The sequence below is a fragment of the Marmota marmota genome, unplaced genomic scaffold (assembly GCF_001458135.2).
Source record: "Marmota marmota marmota unplaced genomic scaffold, marMar, whole genome shotgun sequence".
Taxonomy (NCBI): domain Eukaryota; kingdom Metazoa; phylum Chordata; class Mammalia; order Rodentia; family Sciuridae; genus Marmota; species Marmota marmota.
In genome coordinates this window covers 31,680,862-31,703,278 of record NW_026000108.1, presented here as the reverse complement: position 1 = coordinate 31,703,278, position 22,417 = coordinate 31,680,862, and the positions used below count along the sequence as shown (strand labels likewise).

General features: G+C 42.0%; 2 protein-coding genes across 26 annotated transcripts in view; one reads left to right on the top strand and one right to left on the bottom strand.

The window, feature by feature from the left end:
• The window catches only part of Apbb2 (amyloid beta precursor protein binding family B member 2), a 406,998-nt gene extending 391,341 nt beyond the window's left edge, over nucleotides 1-15,657 (top strand). For 22 of the 25 annotated variants that reach the window (XM_048784374.1, XM_048784375.1, XM_048784391.1 and 19 more), the window contains 6 exons: nucleotides 1,079-1,193; nucleotides 2,417-2,504; nucleotides 3,201-3,284; nucleotides 5,124-5,239; nucleotides 6,813-6,992; nucleotides 11,729-15,657. In XM_048784374.1, the coding sequence (XP_048640331.1) occupies nucleotides 1,079-1,193; nucleotides 2,417-2,504; nucleotides 3,201-3,284; nucleotides 5,124-5,239; nucleotides 6,813-6,992; nucleotides 11,729-11,896 (751 nt within the window). In that variant the 3' untranslated portion in view covers nucleotides 11,897-15,657. The remainder of the gene's footprint in view (nucleotides 1-1,078; nucleotides 1,194-2,416; nucleotides 2,505-3,200; nucleotides 3,285-5,123; nucleotides 5,240-6,812; nucleotides 6,993-11,728) is intronic. The other 3 variants (XM_048784392.1, XM_048784382.1, XM_048784379.1) reach the window with 1 other exon arrangement.
• A 534-nt stretch (nucleotides 15,658-16,191) lies between these two features.
• Nucleotides 16,192-22,417, bottom strand: part of Nsun7 (NOP2/Sun RNA methyltransferase family member 7) — a 37,933-nt gene continuing 31,707 nt past the window's right edge. Inside the window, exons 11-12 of the mRNA XM_015482060.2 lie at nucleotides 19,639-19,762; nucleotides 16,192-19,174 (exon numbers count right to left, since the gene is read on the bottom strand). Coding sequence (XP_015337546.1) covers nucleotides 18,536-19,174; nucleotides 19,639-19,762 — 763 coding nt within the window. The 3' untranslated portion in view covers nucleotides 16,192-18,535. The remainder of the gene's footprint in view (nucleotides 19,175-19,638; nucleotides 19,763-22,417) is intronic.

The following is a 22,417-nucleotide window of genomic DNA, read 5'->3' as shown; positions in this document are numbered from 1 at the left end:
CAAGACAATGGGACACTTCTCTGGCCAGACCATCTGTCTCAACCAGCCCTCCCTCACTGAACCCCACCTTTTTTCTGGCCTCTCTCACGATGGTCATTTGCCTCCAGTGGTAGATCCTCATGCCTTCCCAAGGATACCTCGGCTATCCTGGGGGTAGACTGTCCTGGTCTGTGAAAAGACTACCAGTTCTTACATTACGAGAGAGAAATTTTCAATTACCAGGATCCTGGCTTAGCATCACGTGCAAATCAATCACTATGATCTGTGACCGCAGGGGTAAAGTGGGACATTTATTTTTCATAAACACTTTCAACTTTGAAAACCAGCATCCTCCAGTAATAACAGAGAGGAACGTAGACGTGTCCTGTAGCCCTTTTGAAGCCGAGTCATGTCACAGCCAGCATCTTTTTCAACAGTAAAACAAATGCTAAAATCCAGCAGCCGCTGCTTGCTCTCGACAGCATCTGAACTAACGCTTCATAACAGCAATATCATGGGATGCTGCCCAGAGCCAGGGTTCAAGGAGTGGGTAGTGGCCTGCGGTGCCTTTGGTAGACTCTCAGTCCGCCGTGTCCGTGTTCCAGCGCACCCTCTGATTGCCCATCAACTTTCTCCAGCAGCTGTGGGTCGGGCGGTTCTTTGTGCTCGTGTTTCCACATCAGAGCCTGTTGTTCTGCTTCTGCTGCACAAACCACGTCTGTCCTGACACCACTCATGCAATTCGTGCTCTTCCAAGCCCGGGTTGTGTTGTTGTGATATTTGTTATCATGCTACACAGAAGGGCTCTGTGAAACTCGGCATTGGCCCAGCGTCGTTAGCTATTCCGGGAGTTCAAGAGCCTGGGTGTGGAGGACGCTGTAGTTATGTTACTTAGAAATGAATTCCTAATGTCTACCAAACCGTGCTTCAGTTTTCTGTAGCTGTTAAAATTTTGGTTTGTTTGGGTTTTTTTAAATCATTTCATACATTGTTTACCACTGACACGCTTGCTGCTAGCTCCTTTAACATTCATAACTAGCATATGGGTTGGTAAAAGGTTCCTTTATTTAATGTACTGATACTTTTTTTTTCCCCATAGGGATTTTGCTTATGTAGCAAGAGATAAAGATACCAGAATTTTGAAATGTCATGTATTTCGATGTGACACACCAGCAAAAGCCATTGCCACAAGTCTCCACGAAATTTGTTCCAAGGTAAGGTGGGTCAGGGAAGAGCGGTGCACCTCTCTCTCCTCACCCCTTGAGCAGATGAAGGGATGTGGAAGGGCAGGAGAGGGGACATGGAAATCAACTCAGGGAAGAAGTGGGCAGATTGTTCAACCCATCCCAGTAAGGAATGGTGGTCCTTCAAAATCCACAGGGGAGCAGAAACAGTACCTCAGCAGATACCAAAGTCCTCAGATGCCAAGTCCTTTATATAATGTGGTGAAGTGTTAGCGTGTATTCTATGTACATTTTCCCATGTACTTCAAAGTATTTCCAGATTCCCTATCATACCAAATATAATATAAAGGCTTTGTAAACAGTTGTTTGACTGTTATTATTGAGTTCAGTACCGATATAGCTGTTGCAGGCTTACCTACATACACACTTTGGCACCACCATAACGTTTTTAACCCCTGGTCGCTAGAATCCACAGACTCAGAACTCTCACACAGGGAGGGCTGCCTGAAATCTGTAGGCCAGGTGTTGCTCCAAGTGGTCCTGTCTCCAAAATGAGGATTTGGTTCCTAAGCCCATGGCTCTGTGAAGCTGGTGAGGGAAGGTTTGGAAAGCAATGACACTTGAGCACAGCAGTCATCCTGCCCCCAACAGAGAGCAGCCGACATTTCTGAAGCCACTGACCGTTTGACACACTGGCTCCTTCAGTCCTCGAAACTGCTCTGTGACATAAACACTGTAGTCATCCCATGCATAGTGGAGGAGATGAGATGAGATGTAGGAGGGCAGTTGATTTATCCAATGCCACACAGTAAGTGGCAGAGGTGAGATCTGAACCGACATATTCTGTCTCCAGAACCCTGAAAAAAAGTATCTGAAAGTGGGCATCTAGAAGAGCCAGGAAAGCCCCACCATGCCATGTTCTGCTAACCACTGTGGGCCAGCAGGTCCAGGCCAGACCATGGATATTGGGTGACTTTCAGCAAAGCTGAAAGCCTGGAGAATGGAAGAAGTAGATTCCAAACAATCAGGAGACCGTTACTCTGAGGAACAGCTTACCTGTTATCCCCAGAGAAAATGAGCAGAATTCTCAAATGAAAAACATAGCCCTGAGGAAGGGGCCAGGAAATCGGGTGGAAAATTTAAAGCTATTTTAACTTGGAAGTGAAACCCACTCAGACACATTACAGCTGAACTCGCTGAAGGTGTGGGGCCTGCACCCGCCAACCAGAGCTGTGTTTGCACTTAATCTTTAGATTATGGCTGAACGGAAGAATGCCAAAGCCCTGGCCTGCAGCTCCTCGCAGGAGAGGACTAGTGTGAATCCCGAAGTCCCTTTGCAAGGTAGGCCAGTGGCACCTCCCCCTCATCCTGGCATGTCCCTCACGGCAAGAAACAAGAGGGCTCAGGTGGTTCTCCATTGTCTTGAGTTTCCTAAAAAAAGCATATTCAACTCAAAAAACATGAGTGGAGTGTGCACCGTGGGCCTACAGGGGCACAGACTTGACTTTGTGTCCATAGGATTAGTACAAAGGGTGGGGTGGCTGTGTTGCTATTGCAAAGTTAAAGAATATTGTTTTCATAACTCATGTAAAGTATGGGGTAGGGTCTAATTTTTAAAAATGTATGTTCTTTTGGGGGACTCTTGGTTATGCTTTCCTTAGCACACATCAGAGAGACAGTTTGGCCCATCAGCTCCTGGCTTCAAACTCTTTCCCACCTTTAAATGAAAGTTTAATGGGATTTTGACTGACAGAGATAAAGGACTGGGAAATCAGGTGAAAGACTAAATAAAGCTCATTTAACTTGGAAGTGAAACCAACTTCCAAACTTCCAAAGGTGGTTTTACTTCCAAGTTAAATGAGCTTTTAGTCTTTCGCCCGATTTCCCCAGTGTCTAGGGTTAGTGCTATTTTGATTTTGTTCAGGAACAAGACAAAGGCACAGGTGGTGTTCTGGCGATTTCAGATCCCAGGTGGTGACTATTTTTTCTTATGTGTGGCAACCACTGAGAAGGATGGGCTGCTTTTGTTCCCTACAGTAGATTTCCCAACGCCAAAGACTGAACTGGTCCAGAAGTTCCACGTGCAGTACTTGGGCATGTTACCTGTCGACAGACCAGTCGGTATGTATGGCCTTATTGTCCTTCCCCTTTGAAGGTGTTCAGGAGCTTGTGGGAGGTATTCACACCCCCAAGAGGGTGAGGTGCACAGTTACTCCCTTGCCTTGTCTTGAATCAAGCCCTCTTTCCATCACCAGCCATGGCCCATGAACAGTTCTGATCAAATGAGCCATGTGGAGCTGGGCGCGGTGGCACGTGCCTATAATCCCAGTGGCTCAGGAGGATGAGGCTGAGGCTGAGGCAGAAGGATCAAGAGTTCAAAGCCAGCCTCATCAATGGTGAGGCACTAAGCAACTCATTGAGATGCTGTCTCTAAATAAAAAAAATACAAGAATAGGCTGGGCTGTATCTTAGTGGTTGAGTGCCTCTGAGTTCAATCCTTGGTACACAAACCCACGCCCCACGCCCCCCCAAAAAAAGAAAAACACAGTATGAGCCACAGGAAGACAGGCTAAGCTGGTCTGACTACAATCCCAGAATACTTGAGCAAAGCAGACATGCATTTCTTATTTACCCTTCAGTCTATAGAGATGTGCAGCGCAGGGCGGTGGAGGTGCTGTGCTTTCCTGCAGTAGGGCTTCTGTCTCCAGAGACAGGGAAAAAGGACTGAGGGAGCTCTCATGTCCTCCTTTTCCACTGTGACCCCAGAAATGACAACCACAGCATTCGGCTCACATCCCAGTGGAAGGACTAAGTTGCCCTTCCAAGCTGAAGACAGGCTGGGAGACGCAACCTTTGCCTGGCTGTTGCAGAGAAATCGGAGCCTCCTGCATTGCTAGGGCCGGTGTGACATGATGTGGCTCCTTGGGAAAACAGCTGGGCAGTTCTTCAAAAGCTTAAACAGTTACCTTTGACCCAGAGGCTCTGCTCCTGCACAAACACCCAAGAGAAATGGAAACGTGTCTACAGAAAAATTTGCACACCAAAATTTACAGCCACATTATTCACCATAATATGAAAACAATAATATAAAAATAGAAACAATCCAAATGCCCATCAGCTGACATAGACAGGATCCTTCCATATAATGAAATGTTATTTGGCAATAAAGAGGAAGCAAGTGCTGAAACATGGACGTGAGTGAACCTTGAAATCGTTAGCTAGGTGGAAGAAGCCAGTCACAGAACACTACCCACCGCGTGATTCCATTATACAAAATGTGCAGAATAGGGAAATCTCTAGAGACAGAGAGCTAGTAAGTGGCTCCTAAAAGGTACAGGGTTCTTTCAGGGATGACAAAATTGTTCCACAATGGATTGTGATAATGGTTGTACTCTGTAATATAGTGAAAACCATTGGGTTACACACTTTCAGTGAGTGCATTCTGTGTGAGATCACAGTAATGTTCTTACTCCTGCTCCCAGGCCTCCAACGGCCTGTGGGAACACCCAGCAAAGGACCCTGCCCACTAACCTGCACTACGCGTGGTCTAGGGAGCGTGAGTCTTGACCTTGGTTAAATGCCAAGTGACATGGAAGAAGCTCAGGGACTCTGGCCAGTGCTGGCTTCTTCCAGGTCCTCTCCCAAGGCCCTGCTTGGACAGAGACAGGATTACTGAGTATTGTTTCCACCCAGAGCTGGAGAAACTGGAGAGAGAGATGGGCGTGCCGTGGTCTCTTTAGACAGGACACCCCATGCTAGATTTCTGGAGGGGCTCATGACCCTTCTTCCTGTTGGAAAAGGTGGCGCTTTATTTTGAACAGTCGTGAGGATAAAGTGATAAAGTGTCCTGAACCACAAAGAAATGATCGATCACGGTACAGCTCTTACTGGGCCATTGGGCCCACACTGGAAAGTGATAAATAACTTGAAGGATTTTTCAATTACCTTTTCCATCCACAGGAATGGACACCCTGAACAGTGCCATAGAGAGTCTGATGACCTCATCTAACAGGGAGGATTGGCCATCAGTGAACATGAATGTGGCCGATGCCACCGTGACGGTCATCAGTGAAAAGGTGAGGAGTCCTAATGGACATTTGGCCTCCATGGGCCACAGGAGGCTTTGGATAGAGCAGTCTCCATGAAACCCAGAAAGAGAGCCAAGGCTTGACCTCTCAGGAGCTGTGCCTGCTCAGGATTAAAATGGCCTGCATTTGTGAAAGGTTTTAGCCTTTGTCTTGGTCTAAATCCATGCCTTTCTCCACTTTCCTCTGGACCTGGAAACCTTTGTCCTGGTGCTCCTGGTTCTGTTTTCCTCATTTGCCCAGGAGATTGGAATCATTTGCTCGAGGTGATCGAGTGACACTAGCTATAGCTCACCCGGTTTTCTGGCGAGGCCCTCTCTGGACTCCAGGGTTGATTGGATCATGCTGTCTGAGGTGGGACACAGAGAATGCTTCTGTGAGGGAAGGCCTGGTGGTCTGTCATGGCAGCAGGGAAAGGGGTCATTGATATCTTCACAGAGGCCAGCATTAGCTTCAGCCCAAATTACCCCACTCTTATTGCGGAAACTGAAGTACAGGGAGGTAAAGAAACTTGCCCGTCCTCGCGCTGTTGAAGTACAGAACCAGGCAGTCTGGCTCCAGGCCCTTTGCTAATTTTTGATTCTGCTTATGAAACACATGTCAGGAGAAGCCCTCAGGTCACCACCCTGCTCCTCTGTCCACCAGCAGGTCACCTTCCAGCCCTGTATGATCTCGTCCCCACCTGCCTCTTCTACCCCAGCCCAGACCACTGGCCTCCTTGCTCCTGGACCTTCCCTCAGACCTTCCCACCTGCTCCCCCCATGGCTGGCTTCTCACCCTTTGAGCCCAACCCAACAGTCACCTCCTATGATGGGGCTGCCTCCTGGTGGCTCCTTCCCCACCAGGCTGTTACATCTGGGGCTGTCTTCAAAGAGGTCAGCATAATGAGCCAAGATGTTGTGATCTGAAAGGTGCCATCCATTCCAGATGTGTTTACCAACTCAAAAATTGCATGTGATCGTTGCAAAGGATTGGCCCTTATGACTACAAGAATGAATTCCAGGCCTCTCTTTATGCCGTTTCATATGGAGACCAGTTTGTAGAAAGGGGGAAAATGATATGACAAGTTAGTTGAATTGACAACTTTTTGTTTTCCCTGGTTTTAGGTAGCAGTGTGGTGCAGTGTGCTGTTTTGCTAGGGGAGAGGGACCACATGGAGAGGGATGCAGCAAATCCTTTTGTCCTGGTGTCCACTTGGGGGAGCAGGCTGTAAGCCCCTGGTGTCCCTGTTGGGCAGTGCACAAGAAGTGCATGTGACTTTGTTCCTCCCCAGGTGAACTCACAGACCGGGGGTCTAGTGGGTAGTGAATGGACATTTCCACGACATCAGTGTAGTTCAGATCATGCTGAACTGCCAGAAAGAGATGCCCACAGCACTGAAGTCCTGTCCAGACCCTTCAGCAAAGTTTTGGCTTTCTAGAAAGACCCAAGTCCTTTCTGAATTCAGTCTGGCCTTTCTGAATTCAGTGTGCTGGCTTCTCTGATCTGCTTAAGATATAAAAATTTGGGTGACTGCTGCTTGGTTTGCCAGAGAGGGTTGGATGCTAACCAGCGTCTCTCACAGAATGAAGAGGAGACCTTGGTGGAGTGCCGGGTGCGATTCCTGTCCTTCATGGGTGTCGGGAAGGATGTCCACACGTTTGCCTTCATCATGGACACTGGGAACCAGCGCTTTGAGTGCCACGTGTTCTGGTGCGAGCCCAATGCTGGTAACGTGTCGGAGGCGGTCCAGGCCGCCTGCATGGTGAGTGACCCTGGCCCAGAGGGTCGTTCAGTCCTGTGCCTCTGCTTTTGTTTTCTATGCAATAAATTCGAGCAGAATCACCCATGTAAAAGAAAAGAAATCAAATTGTCAAAGCCCTGCCTTGCTTTGTGTCACTCTCATTCCTGTGGGCAGGATCAATTAAGACAAGCAGGTTGCATCTCAAGAGGATCCAGTAATGTTGAGAAGGATGATCTTCCCAACTGCAGATTTGAGGACATTTGAGGCTAAATGTCCCCAGTTAATTTCACTATGTGATCAGGAAACCCTAGTCACATATGAGTTGTTTTTGTTGTTGTTATTGTTGTTGTTTTGTACCAGGGATTAAACTCAGGAGCACTTAACCAATAAGCCACATCCCCAGCCCTTCTTTTGTATTTTTTATTTAGAGACAGGGTCTCACTGAGTTACTTAGCTCCTTGCTAAATTGCTGAGGCTGGCTTTGAACTCTTGATCCTCCTGCCTCAGCCTCCAGAGCTATTGGGATTACAGGTGTGCACCACCCCCAGGGGAGTTGTTACTTTCTGCATTCAACTTGACACGTTTTACTTTTAATTTAAAATAGTTGGTTTAAGTGCTGATATGTTTACTTTTAATTTAAAATAGTTGGTTTAAGTGCGTTGTTCTTATGTATCTTCAACAACCCTGTCAGGTAGTTGTTGGCTCAGAGAAGCTAGAATGAGGCTCTAGGCCCAGCCTAGGGTCAGCCCTGCACTGCCAGGTAACATAGCCAGGGCGCTTGTCACCACATATTATAGTTTGAAACAAACAAAAATACCTCATTGCTCATTGAACAAATATCCTTGGAGCATCTATTGTGGAAGACTCTCAAAAGGTTGTAGTAAAGTGAGGGAGATGCATAAAGCAGGCCCTGAAGCCTGCTGCAGTACAGCAGTGGCAGTTTGGGTGCTGGGACCCAGAGGAGGAGTCAGGACCATGGCACAAGGTTGCCTGTGGTGTCAGGCAACAGTGGAGGAGCTGGGTTCAAGGGAGAGGCTGAGAGGAGTGATCAGCTCGGAGGCCGTCCGCTAGTCCACACAAGAGGTGAGCAGGGTCTGAGCCAGAGAGCAGCAATGGGAGGGCACAGGGGCCAGTGACCTGAGAGACTTGGTGGATACTGCTGGCCCAGGTGAGGGAGGCTGGGCTGGAGGCCCCTGTACTGCGTTTAAGTGTTCCTGGGCTGGCCTGACTGTGTGACCCCTGCATCATGGAGCTCAGATGTGGTGCAGGAGATGCACAGACCAAAATCATGTTATAGTGTGGAAAGAGCTGTAAATAAAATAAGAGGCCACACTGGTTTGAGAATGAATTAGGGGGAGCAGGAAGGGGAGGCCCTGGAAGCAGATGGCTTCAGGCTAGTTCAGAGGGTGACACTTGACGGGTTTACTGGCTGGTTGTTATTTGATTTTAGGATGGGGTGACCTGCACACTTCTCGCAGGCTAAGGGCTGTGAGCCAGTGAAGCTGGACTGAAGTGGGGTCATGCACATACACTGTGTGGTCCCCTAAGGTCATAAGGGAACTGAAAAATTCTTATCATCTCCAGTGTATTTGTGTTTTAAGCTAAGTGTTATTACAGAAGTTTCAAAAAGTTTTTAAAAAATAAAAACAAAAATGTTGTTCCATTTTTGAAAAATAGAAGTTATTCATGGTGCCAGTGCTAAAGCAAATGAGCTAAAGCAAACTAAGATTAATTTATGTTTGAAGAAAAAAATGCTTAATAAATTTAGTGTAGCCTAAGTATAGAGTGTTGGTCGAGTCTACAGTGTGCATAGTAGTGTCGGCGGCCTTCACGTTCACTTGCTACTCACCCGGTGACACCCAGAGCAGTGCCTAGTCCTGCAGGTTCCATTTTCTATCTTTTATACCACATTTTTACTGTACCCCATGTAATATATATACAAATACCATTGTGTGTCAGTGGCCTTCAGTACTCTCAGTACAGTAACATGCCGTACAGGTTTGCAGCCTAGGAACAGCCGGCTGTGCCATTCAGCCTGAGTGTGAATGGGCTATGCACCTGGGTTTGTGTTGGTGCACTGTGATGTTTGCACAAGGATGAAATGCGCAACAGCGAATTTCTCAGAATGTGTTCCGATGTTGAGGGCCACAGCCGAGTCGGGATGACGCATGGCATTCGACTTGGCTGTGGCCCTCAACATCCCCTGTCATTAGGTAACACATGATCTCACAGAAAATGGTGGTAGATGAAGACCTAGAGGAGGCACTTAGCCTCCTAGTTGGTTAGAGACCTTTTACTTTGAGACATAGGTGGAGTTGAGGAAAGAAAAAAAGTTTGCTTGTTGCTTTCTGACCTGCTGTACACTGCTAATTAAGAACCAGGAAAAGGGTGAGGCAGGAGGGCAAGAGGCAAAGGTGGCGACTAGGAAGAGAGCAGACTGACCTTGATCTTTTTTTTTTTTTTTTGAGAGAATTTTTAAATATTTATTTATTTTTTAGGCAGACACAACATCTTTGTTTGTATGTGGTGCTGAGGATCGAACCTGGGACGCACGCATGCCAGGCGAGCGCGCTACCGCTTGAGCCACATCGCCAGCCCTGACCTTGATCTTAAAACATACCTTTGACCTGGAGGGGGGCCAGTGGAAGGGAGGAGAGGCCTGGTGCTGGAGGGATATTTTCTCTGTGGGGCCAGGATATTAACTCACACACCTGGGTATGAAGGAGCAGGGCTAGGATCAAGGGGAACAAGGGGAGCTGCGGAGTCAAGGTGAAGGAAAGTATGATCCAGGAATTAGGATGGGGTCAAGGGGTCATATACAGCAAATAGATTTCAATCAAGCAAAAGTAGATGACTGTTTCGATATTTTATGAAATTGAAATGGATCCTAACAGATGGTTTTGGTCATAAACTGAATGGCTTTCAGCCTTAATTATACATTCTAAATGCTAACTACAGTTAAATGATTAGCTTCATCACTGGCTACAGTTTGTTCTCTAATTCCCAAACTCATCTTCACTGTTGGAAACAACTTTACTCTGTGCTTCCTATTCTGAGTGTAGGAGTGCGGCCAGTTGGAGTAGCTCAGCCAGTCAGTCAGTGCAAGGCACAGGGGTGAACCCAGAGCTCCTGCGCCCCTCTCCAAGTCCAGCTTTACTGATGCAGTCGTTTTCTTGGTTCAGACGTACATGATCCTCCATTTGAAATATCTATGTATAAATTTATATTACCCAAAATACAATTCCAACACATTCTTCTTTCTTAATTTTTAGGCACATTTTATAGCTATGTCATGCAGGTTCAACTGAAGCTATTGAAGTGAAATTTGGAATAGGAGAGAGGGATCCTTTATGAAATTCATCAGTTAGGTGCAGTTTGTATTCACATTGTATATACAAAACTACTGTTTGAAATTCCAAATCCAGGGTCCAATGTTGGTGTATCCTGCCTACCTATAAACTCATGCTCTAGATGTGGTTTGAATTGTGATTCATGTGTAGCAAGGTGCGTTACACGGAGTAAATATATAGTAAACCATCCTCGTTCATCAGCTTGAGTTGAAAGGGACCAGTTCTGTGGCCTATGGTATGATAGGACATTATGACCTCTCCTTCCTGAGTCCTGCTGAAGATATTTTATGTGTCTTAGAGAGACACATCAGTGTATTCTCCAACTCTACCAAGGATCCTGCTAATATTTAAGTTGATTTTCAAAATCAGCTATGGAATTATTTTAAAGTACTTGGATCTCAAAAAACATTTGATAAATTTAACCTTTTCATCTAATTTTGAAAAATGAATTTTTTTTCCATTACTGCAAAAGCAAGGGGCTTTGTTGTTCCATTTTTGAAAAATAGAAATTATTCATAGTGCCAATGCTAATGGATTAAAAAAAAAAAACTAATCCTTTGAAAGTTAAAATTGAATATAAAATGTATCCTGAAATCTGCAATCTTTTTTTTTTTTTTTTTTAAACTAGGGATTGAAACCAGAGCAGACTGACCTTTATCTTAAAACATACCTTTGACCTGGAGGGGGGTTAACCACTGAGCCACATCCCCAGCCCATTTATTTTTCATTTTGAGATAAGGTGTCACTAAGTTACTGAGGCTGGCCTTGAACTTGTGATCCTCCTGCCTCAGCCTCCTGAGTCGCTGGGATTACTGGCATATGCCACCACTCCTGGCCATCTGAAATCTTATTACATCATTCTTTTCTATTATTATTAGGGTAGGAAATTGGAACAGGAACAAACATTTATTATTATTTTAGAGATCCTATAAATATGTCTTATTCAATCATTGTCCCCTCTATAAAGGTCCCCACGCTTCAGCCATTTTACAGTTGAAGAAACAAGCTGAGAGAAAATTAGTAACTGCTGGGGCACTCACAACTGATGGTGCCCTCTCTCCCATGCTGTCTCTGATGGGAGCTGTAGTTGACACTCTGACCCAAACCTTTTTGTTTTCATTGGCTTGCTGACTATGAGGCATATTAATTGCAAGCTACTAACAGAGAGAGTAAGTAGAAGGCGGAAACAGATGGAAGGAGAGGATGGCAAAATACCTTCGTTGAATCTTTTAGGAGAATTTGAAACGTCCATATTAAGAATAAAACAAACTCTTGAACTTACATTTAGGACCACCTCTTTGCCTTTCAGGAATCAACATATTGGTGTTAAATGAAAATCATATTAAACAAGAAGAAAGAATACATTATTAGTTCCCTTAAATTTTTTTGTTTGTTTGTTTTATTCAGTTACGATATCAGAAGTGCTTGGTAGCCCGGCCACCTTCACAGAAAGTTCGACCACCTCCTCCGCCTGCAGACTCAATGACCAGAAGAGTCACAACCAATGTAAAACGAGGGGTCTTATCCCTCATTGACACTTTGAAACAGAAACGTCCTGTCACAGAAACACCCTAGTTGCATATGTTAAAGGACTGTCATCTTTACCTGAAGATGGAGTAGCTTAAAAAAAAAAAAAAAAGAACTGATCTCGGCCTTCCATTCCGTTGCTGATGCTTTGTCTTCAGAGAATTCATCTGTACCCGAGCAGTGTTAGACAGGCATGTTCTCTCGTCTTGCCACCATCTTGTGCTATGAAAAGAAGCATGAATCTTTTTTTTTTTTTTTTCCTGTCAGTAAGTTACATCCTGAGCAGTGGAAGGTCTTTTTCTTACTGTAAATATTGTGAACATTATGACTTCGCACATGCAGAGAAGAATGTGACCCCCGCCCCTCCTAGTGAACAATGCTATGTCCTTGGAGTGAATGATGCCTGCATTCTCTCACTGTCCTCTCAACTGGATCTGTCACAAGCAACCTTCAAGTCCTGCAGCACTTTGCCCTGTTTTCAACGTTGGAAACATGGAGACGCTGCATAGCAGATACCATTGAATTGCTGTAAAGATAGGATGACGAGTTGGGGTTTTAGTTTTTCATAAAATTGGACCTGTTGGTTAACAAAACTGGCAGTTGGCATCCATATAGAAACCAACTGGCAGCTTTCCTTGACGAGCTGTGTGACACATGGACGCCATGTCATGTCTCCAGCTGATGGTGGGATGTTGGAAAAGAGTGGAACTTTAAAATGGATGAAAAACTAAATTTGAGTAATTAAAATCGAACAAAAAAAAATAGCCTTTCTTTTCAGATGGTTTTCAAACTGATTATTTTCAAAAAGAGATTAACAAAATCATAATGCATTTTGGGTGGGACATATTTCAAACTTCTGCCTTACATTGTACAATGCAGCTAGAGAATTATAGTTCACTATGGCCATTCTCTACACAATGCTAAGATGAAATACTCCTCATGAACCTCTCATCCTTAGTTTGATGATCAGCCAATATGCAACTTGGAGTTGAGGAAATGCCATTTATATCTCTGTCATACACTATGATTTGAGGTCTCCTCCACCACTTTAGTTTTGTTAGTTCACATCTTAGAGGTAAATGTTGTGCTAGAATTCCGCAGCTAGCTCAGTCTTATTCTAGTGCTTTTTGTCCAGAAAGCTGTCTGTCCATCATATATTGTCCATGGCAACAAACTACATAAGTTGGACCTTTTCTTGAATTTATGTATTTAATATTAGAATTTATTGAACTCAACTAGATATATTTTAAAATTTATATTTTTTCCATTTTACTTTTAAGATTTAAAAAAATTTCATATCAGAGCAAAATATACATAGGAATAATGGGACTATTTAACAGTTTCCCCAAAACAGCATTTTCTTGCTTTTTTTATGCAGATTAGAAACTTAGCTATAAAGATATACCAATTTAAACTCTTGTTGACATTGTTTATTTTGCTAAGATGAATCTCAATATTAGTCTTGTTTACCTTCTAGTGTCGAAATTAACATTTTGACAACATCCAGTTTCAAAAGTAATGCTTTATGTTTATACACTACACTGCTTTGTTCTTGTCAGAATGGTTTCCACATTCTTATCACATTTGAGCCTTATAAAGTAGAAAAGGTACTGAACACATTGGAGAAGTAAGAACACAAAGTACCAAAAGGCTGAACCAACTGGCCTACGACCTCGCCAAAGTGCATGAGAGCCAGATCCAGGACCCATGCCTCCCAGCTCCCAGCTCTTGCTGTGCTGTGCCCCTCTGCACAGTCAGTCAGGAGGACCCTTTCCAGATGACTGTGGCACAAACAAAGAGCAGATAGGGGCACTGTCAGGCAATCTCAGAATTCTCTCCGTAAGTAAAGAAATGTGTGTCCGAATTATTTAGTGCCATTAAATTGATCATAAAACCATTGTCCTCTGTCAGTCCAGGACTGTTCGCTGCCGTGTGCCTCAATGTGCTGTAGAGGACAGGTGTCTCCACTCAGTGCAGCCTCTTCAAATTGATGAGATTTTCCAGAGATGTTACTGTGGTAGAGCTACTCCTCACTCAGACCCTTAGCCACCAGGAAACATGATGGAATGAACAGAAGGCCTTCTGCCTGCTGTTTCCTCACAGAATTCATGGAGGGGGGTGCACAGGGACTGGAATTGTTTGCTGGCACCCTAATGTTATGACAGAAACTATGCTATTTTAGAAATGCATTAAGCTTCTCGCCAACTTGCATACTGTTCTATCCAAAGTAACCAGAGCCATCATGAGAAATCATTGCATTAAGTAAACCTTACTGTGCCCTGTGAAAAGCTTTTTCAAATTCAGTTACGATGATCTTACATCTCCATCTCCACAGTGAAACATTTTAGTGTCATAAACCTCAAAACACTAACCAAGTAATCCACTTTTCTACAGGAAATCTCTACCAGAAGCCCCTGTTCATTTTTTTAAGGCATATGTTCGTTTATTTTCAGGATCAAAAATATTGAGCTAGCTTTAAGTAGCAAACTGATTTATATATGCAATTATAGGCTATAATAAGGTGAATGATAGCCTGTACAAACTTTACTACAGATATTTTGTTTTGAGAGTAGCTTTGCATATTAAATGCAGATTAATTTTGTAAAATTAATTATGTTAAACGGTATGTTCAGACACTTTCTGCCATGGCCAAAAAGTATATATGAAAGTATGTGTGTATTTGTCTGTGAAAGGATGCCAGTGTTTTACCTGATATCTTAGTGAGACTTCAGTTATCTATGCATTCTTTATATCTGTGATTCGGTAAACAGGCCGCCATGTTCACTATGCCTTGTATGTTGTATCTTTTTTTAATTAACCTGTTAAATACAGCTTAAAATATTTTTATTTTATTTATTCTATTTTTACTGAAATATACTGCATTGTTGTGTTAATATATTATCTTTACTGGATATTATGTCACAATGTATTCAGGTCTAAGTAATCTCAGTGAACTACACATTGCCTAAAAGTTGGTTTTGTAATGATTTGTAGTCACATTTCTATTGGAATATGTAGAAGGCAAAATGCTTAAAGTTCCTTTTATTTTTTAAAAGCAGCTAGCTAGATGCAGTCTTGCCACCTCCTCTGTGTGCTCCTTGGCAGCATCAAGGGGAAGAGCCAACAGGCCTATGACTAAGAACTTGACTTTGTAAACTAAAGCACCGTATGGTGCTTCATTTTTATAACCTTCACAACATGTGTGATTTCATCTAAAGACATATACATGTCCACACACCTTTTGTTTCCACCTGGCTATAAGGTCACCAGTAGCTAATTAGGACCATTGTTTTTTGTCTGTCTTACTGCATGAAGGAACATTAGACTCATTTCCATTAAAACAAGTTCTTGGTGATAAACTGTTGGCACTGCTACTTTTTAAAAAAAAAAAATTCATATTGTGAATTTAAGATGGACACTTGGAAGATGGACACATGTGCTAGGGGCCGCCATGCTTCCTTTTCTTGAATGGCGCACTCATTTCACACAAGACTTCATGAACAACGTGGAAAATGTTTCCCTACCTGATTTTAGCACAATTTAATAAAACTACTGGCGCTCTTGGTTGGCCAGGCTTACCCTAATACACATCTAACATGGGGTTTACAGCCAGTAAATCGCAGTTTAAGTTATTTCAGTTTCAGGGAAAACATCCTCCCTGCCACCATCAATAAGAGCAGTCCCTGGCAGCCGGCGCCAACTGTTCATCCTGAAAGGATGTCTTGTTTTTCCTTTTACCCCTTTTACTGTTGACCACTTTTACACATTTAAATGTAATATGTATTGAGAATAAACTTAGCTGCATAAAATGTTTGGCTCATTTATCTGACAACTCAGTCATATATACAAAAATTAGAATTTAGTGTGTCTGAACTAGTCATGTTATTTTTATATTACCTCAAATTAAACTTTTAAGGAATCATATTAGTAATGTAAGATTCTGCTTTGGTGATTGCATCTTTCCACCTGGGAGAATGAGAAGGTAACTAAATTTGATTCATTATCCTGACCTCGTTTGGTGGACAGACAGCTGCCATTCTGGACACACAAGCCTATCGAGTCTTTTGCAAGCAGTCGTTCTAGGGTTAAAGTATTTCAGCACAAAGTCTGTCTCATTTTCTTGAAGAACTTAACCTCAGAGAATGAACAAGAGAGGTGTATTGGCGCTAAAATCCAAAAGGTAGCTAGAAAAACCGACTGAATCTGGTCTAGTTCAACTTTCAGACACACAGAAGGGGACAAGGAAAAGGTAAAGTAGGCACTACTGTTGGTCTTGCATGCCCCCCAGAGTATTCTCTCTCCCCCTCATTGCCCCCCAAGGGCAGTAACTCAACAAACTTTCATTTTGGTTTCAGGGTTTTTATGATAGTAAATAGTTTCAGGTAAAAATCAACATTTGCTATTGAGATATCTAAACACCAATAATTTGATTATTTTAGTGTTTTGCAAGACTTTTACGTTCAAGCAAGTAAAATACCAAACAAAAAAATGTTAGTGTGATCCATATTCTTCACTACAATTCTCTCATGTAGCTTTTATCCTAAGTTCTTTCCCTGTTTTGTTTACCAAAGTATTTAAATAAGTGATCCTGTCCTGCTTAGAATATTCTCAGACTAAAATGCAAGCTTAATTAATGAATGGTTTAATTTAGAATCTCCATAAATTTCTAAAGAGAAAAATAATTTAGTACCAAGAGGCATGTTAGGAACTACTGAAAATAAGTGGCTTCAAAGTTGTGACATGAATCACATGCAGAGGTTATAAAATATCCTGAGCTGTTTCATAACAGTGAGAGTTAACCCAGAAAATACACTTGAAAATAAAAATTTCAGACTCTGTGCTTCTGGACAATGGAATCATTTGCAGCCTAGAGTTGGAGTGAAGCAGGAAAAGGATAAAAGATCCCTGGGAGGGGCTGGGGGTATGGCTCAGCAATAGAGCGCTCACCTAGCACATGTAAGGCACTGGGTTCGATCTCAGCACCACGTAAATAAATAAAGGTATTGTGTCCAACTAAATATTTTTTAAGAAAAAAAAAATCTCTGGGATAAAATATCAGCTCTTCACTGAACAATGTAAAATTAGGCTGCCCTGTCCTCCTAGAGGCATGGGGTCCCCTAAGCTAGATTTGGGTGGGTGTAAGATAATGAAACACCCCCTAATAAGTCTGGCTCAAGTATAAGAAGTCTTTTCTTTGAGCTGGGGCTGTAGCTCAGGCAGAGCACTTGCCTAGCACATGTGAGGCACTGGGTTTGATCCTTAGCACTGCATAAAATAAACAAAGTAAAGGCATCTGTCCATCTGCAACTGCGAAAAAATTTTTAAAGTCTTTTCTTCACTTACAGTTTCTAATGAAATGTAATCTTCAGCTGAAGGAAAAATCAATTAGTACTACTAAAATGAAATTCACCATTTTGCTTTTCTCCTCACTTCAAGTGAGAAAAGAATAACATAACTGAAACAGACCTAAATATTCTACTGAAGTATCACCTGAATTGAGCATTCCAGAATTACTTACACGTAAACACAACTGATTCTGAAAATAAAACTTTAAATTCAAACGTCATCAACGTGTCTATGAACTTTAAACAAGATTTATAGTTGAAACCTATTTAACATTAAACATTTTGTTACTATGATGAAAAATAATCAGTAGACCCAGAAACGATAATCATACCAATATTGGCAATACCAATATTCATTTAAGATGAATTGACATTTAATATAACAGTGCTACAATATATTTTAATTGTGCATCAGAAATGATTTACCAAAGTTTGATTACTGTGTGCCATTTGAAACAATTTGAACATTTTGCTGTATCACCTGATCTTTGAATAGAATCAGAAGTCTTTATAGGTTTCTTCAATAATAGATATCACTTGTATTCTTTGACAATAGATATCACTTGTATTTAACAGTTTTGTTCTCAGAATTATGAATGTTTTGATGGAAATTTGCTCACAGTCTTTTTTTCAACCGTGTTTGGCATAAACAGGCAGAAGGAAGGGGTGATTGTGCTCACTCAATCCACTCAGGGTCCTGGATGCTCTTCCCACGAGAGACCCTCTGAATCGACACCTAAGCAATGCACACATGACGTTCTGGAACTTCCTGGGCTTCCTACTAGTACTCAGGCTCAGTCATGTTACCAAAACTCATGTCATGCCCTGTTTCAGGAACAGACGAGTACTTAAGAAAAAAAAAAAATCAATCTTGATTGTGATTGGAAAAGTTCAGCTAGGACTGCTTAGACACTGACAGGGTGTTCCAGAGCTGGTGGGAGGGCCCCGCTTTCAACTGAACGCCCTCAAAAGTGAGTGAAGAGCAGCCTGCTCCCAGAGAGACCATGTTTCCCTTCAGGAGAAATTGCTGAGCTTTAGTCCAGACTGGAAGTCAACAGGAGTGAGACGAGTTCTGACAGCTGATTGAGAGTCGACAGTGGGGTGTTCTCGAACAGATCAGCACTAAGCTGCTGCAATCTGAATTCTGCTTGCTTACCCTCTCTACTTATTGTCTCTCTCCTGTTTTGATTCTCTGAAGGTAATATCACAATTAGAAGATACTAAGTGACAAAAGGATGAGTATCTTGTGTAGCTATATCTCACCTTCTGAGAAATACCAGAGTTTGGGAAGAAAAAAAAAACAAAAACGCCTGTTTCTGGCCCTGTCAAAAACATGGGGCAGTCAAAGCCATGGTCGAGGACGCCTAACTAGGGAGGAAGGTAAGTTTTCTTTAGGTTTCTCCCCTCTTCTGGACGCTGATGGTGTGGGAAGGTAGCCAGGCACACCAGTCTTGGGCCTAACCCAGCGATAGTAAAAATGCTGATTTGGGACCTGAGATCTGATCCCTTGAGGACTCTGAAATGGCAACATTACTGGAGGCAAAACGATCTCAATGGGTTTCAAAGCAATCATTTTGTCTTCTGGTCGAGGTCGTGTGAAGTTGGTGTGCCGTTCACACGGCTTGCAGTGACAAGTGTTCTTCGTTAAGGTGGGTGTCAAAGGATTGATGGTAGGCTTGCTGGGTTTCCTGGTCTGTGTGGTGGCACCTACTTGAGATGCATTTTTCTGTGGATTAAGTGCTTTTGTTATTAATGCCTCTGATCTGTTAGTACTTGTTTTGGTTTCTCGATTCAGGAACTCGGCAATTTTCATTTGGATGCCATTATTATCATTGGCAGACGGTTTGGGCAATGATGTTTTTGATTTTTTCCTCTTCTTCTCTCGTTTTGATGATTTCCCCAACTCAATCCCGTCCAGTAGCCCTTTTGCTGCAGCTCGGGCCAAAACATCTTTCACAGACACTGTCTCAGATGGGTCCCGCTACAATTAAAGAAGCATTTATTACTGTGGAAGGTAACTATTGTGCATATGGCAAATATTTGTCAATGTTTTCAGTGAAAATAAATAGAACATAATTTTAAAATAAATGGATTTTAGGCCTAATACATGCCATAAACCTCAGCAAATGACTTCTTTTTAACTTCACTTCTCCCATTTATAAACTTGATAGAATTACACAGCTGATTTCTTATGTCAGAGAAGATGCCCTCCCTATGTATTAACAAACTGCTTACAGAGGTGGGCATAGAGGGCAGGCAAAAAGAAACACAGAACATAAGGTATCGGGATTACTTGCCATAAAGCTTTTTCTTGCCCTTTAGCTATTTATGAAATATAAGCACAGCATTTCAAAATGTTCACAGGTTCCTATGTTCCTCTTGTGAGGCTCTGCCATTCCCAATTCCAAAGTATGACATGGACTGGGATTGTTTTTGTCTCCTTACCTCTCTTGTTAAAATAGAAAGAAAACAACCATTGGTAGTTTCAGATTGTTCCATTCTGAAAAACTTATCCTTAGCCAAGTGTATTTCTTTTAAGGAACATAGAGGAAGAACAGGAGGACTGAGCCTGCAACGGAAATGAACAAGCATGAAACAGCTGGAATGGCTTCTTTCAAAGAGAGGGAAAAAGTATTTTGCAAATAAATTTCTTCCATTATGTTTTACCAGTGATATAAGTAAAACTTCCAAATAAGAAAAAGTGCTGAAGCAGCTTTTCCCAAAATAACACATAAGGAATAAGCTCTAGTATTTCATATTAGCTCAGAACTCATTATACTTCCCAAGTTCTGCATCCTTAAACAACTATGCCAATGACAAACTTTTAACTCAAAACTTCTTTCACCACTCAACTAATATGTTATCAAAACAGGTAAATATGTATAGGAGTCACAAAAATAGAACTCCAAACTTCCTATATTTCTACATTGTCAAAATATGAAATATAGGACTTCCTTCTTTCAGTTACTTTTTGCACAATTATAATAATGTAGTCTATCATTTTAACTACATTATTCTTCCAATATCTTTGTGGGTATTAATGGATGAGTTATAGAGTGTTCAAGAAAGTACATAACAAAAGACTTTATGTCAGAAAAAACTAATTTAAAATAAAATTTTGGTTTTTATATTTAATTTCTCATTTAATAGTAAGTTCATGAAAAGGTGATTCTTCTAATTCCATGCTTTTAGGATTAAAATGTACTTACTGTGTTAAAGCATTTTAACACTTAATCCACATGAATTCAAATATCAGGAAACTTTTTTACCAATAATTTTGTCTATTCTGACACTTAAAGCCAGTTTTAAATTTATATTTATTATTTGCCTATTAGGTAAAAAGTGCATGAATAAAACCTTAATTCAAAGAGTTTACAGATTAGTTGAGGAAACGAATCCATTTACAGTAATCTGAAAGAGACCATCTGTGGATGCTGGGCCAACAGAGACAAGATACAGAAGAGAGTAAGGCCAGTTCTTCCTGGCCCAGGCAGAGGGCAAATGTGAAGCTTTTGCAGAGGAAGTGATACTGAAGCTGTGTCTCGAAGAAAAAAGTAGGTTCCCGGTAACATAAAGAAGGTGATTCTAGACAGAAAGAAGAGCAGGAAGAAAAGCACATGCGCTATGAGAATGCAAGCGCGGGCACACCAAGTATTTCCATGGATCTGCGGCATAAGGTGAGTGATGAGAGAGAGGTTGCTTAGCAAGGGGCAGACACACATGACCTCAGATGACATGCTAAAGAGTCTGACAACGGACGGTGCTAAATAAACAAATGAGGGCAAATGGCAGTGGAACTTATTTGAAATCAAAAAACTACAGGTTCTGAAAGTGAGAGAGCCAGCTGTTCCTCTCACCAACCTTGTAACCAGCCAGCAGTTTCTGAGACTATTCATACAGGTTGAGCATCCCTGATCTGAAAGTCTAAAATCCAGTATGCTTCAAAATCTGAAGTTTTTTGAGTGCAACATGATGCCACAGGTTAAAAAAAAAAAAAAATTCTATACCTGACCTAATGCGAACAAGCACACTAAAAATACTACATAAAATTACCTTCAGGCCACGTGTATAAGGTGCCCATGAAACAAATGAATTTTGTGTTTAGACTTGGGCCCATCACCAACATATCTCACTTTGTATATGCAAATATCCCAAAATCCCAAAAGATCCAAAATCTGAAGTACTTCTGGTCCTAAGCATTTTGGATAAGGACACTCAACCTCTATGTGCTTGTTCTCTACACAAGTAGAAATTATTTTTAAAAGTTTATTCACTCATATAGGTTAAGAATACTCAATGAAAATAATTCTTATCAACCTACTTAGCTCCAAAATGTAAATATGAAGGTTTAGATTTTTGTTAATTTTAGTTCACTGATAACGTTACTAGTACCTAGAAGAATGCCTGGTACCTACTAGGTATTCAATAAATATTTTCTTAATAAGACATATTATTTATCAACATATATGATGTCTTTCTTAATAATAGTCCATAATTAAGATTGATCAACTTATCTTCCAGAAACTGCTCCTACAAAATAGTTTCCAAATTCTAGCTTTCAGCCTATTTCTTTGAATAATAAAATTAGATCATACCCAGAATCTTACTCATCCCTGATTTAGATGGTGGCGTTTTGGATTTTTTTTGAGTTGATGATATTTAGATGAAAATTTGGATTTATAGTTGATCCTGGAATGGATATAGACTTTTGGAGAAGTTGAGGTGGGTTTTGGAGATGTTGAGGTGGGGTGAGTATATTTTGCATGAAACAAATATCAATGTTGGGAGGCCAGAGAGTAAGCTATTGTGGGTTGAATAGTGTCCCCCCCAAAATTCATGTGCACTCAAAGTCTCAGAATGTGACCTTATTTAGGAATAGGTCGTTGTAGATAAAATTAGTGAACATCACACTGGAGTTGGATAAATCCTGAATCTGATACTAGAATTCCTATAAGGAGAGTTCACAGAAGCACACAGGGGACGAAGGACATGTGGAGATGGAGGCAGACAGTAGAGTGGGGCAGTGTTGAGAGCCACAGCCGAAGGGCCCCCAGCAAACTTTCAGACTGCCAGCTGATGATTGGCTCACAGCGGCCCTAGCAACTTCTAGCTGATTGGCTCCTCTGCGGTGATGCTCATTGAGCTGTTTCCCCGCCCTTTCAGACTGCCAGCTGATGATTGGCTCACAGCGGCCCCAGCAACTTCTAGCTGATTGGCTCCTCTG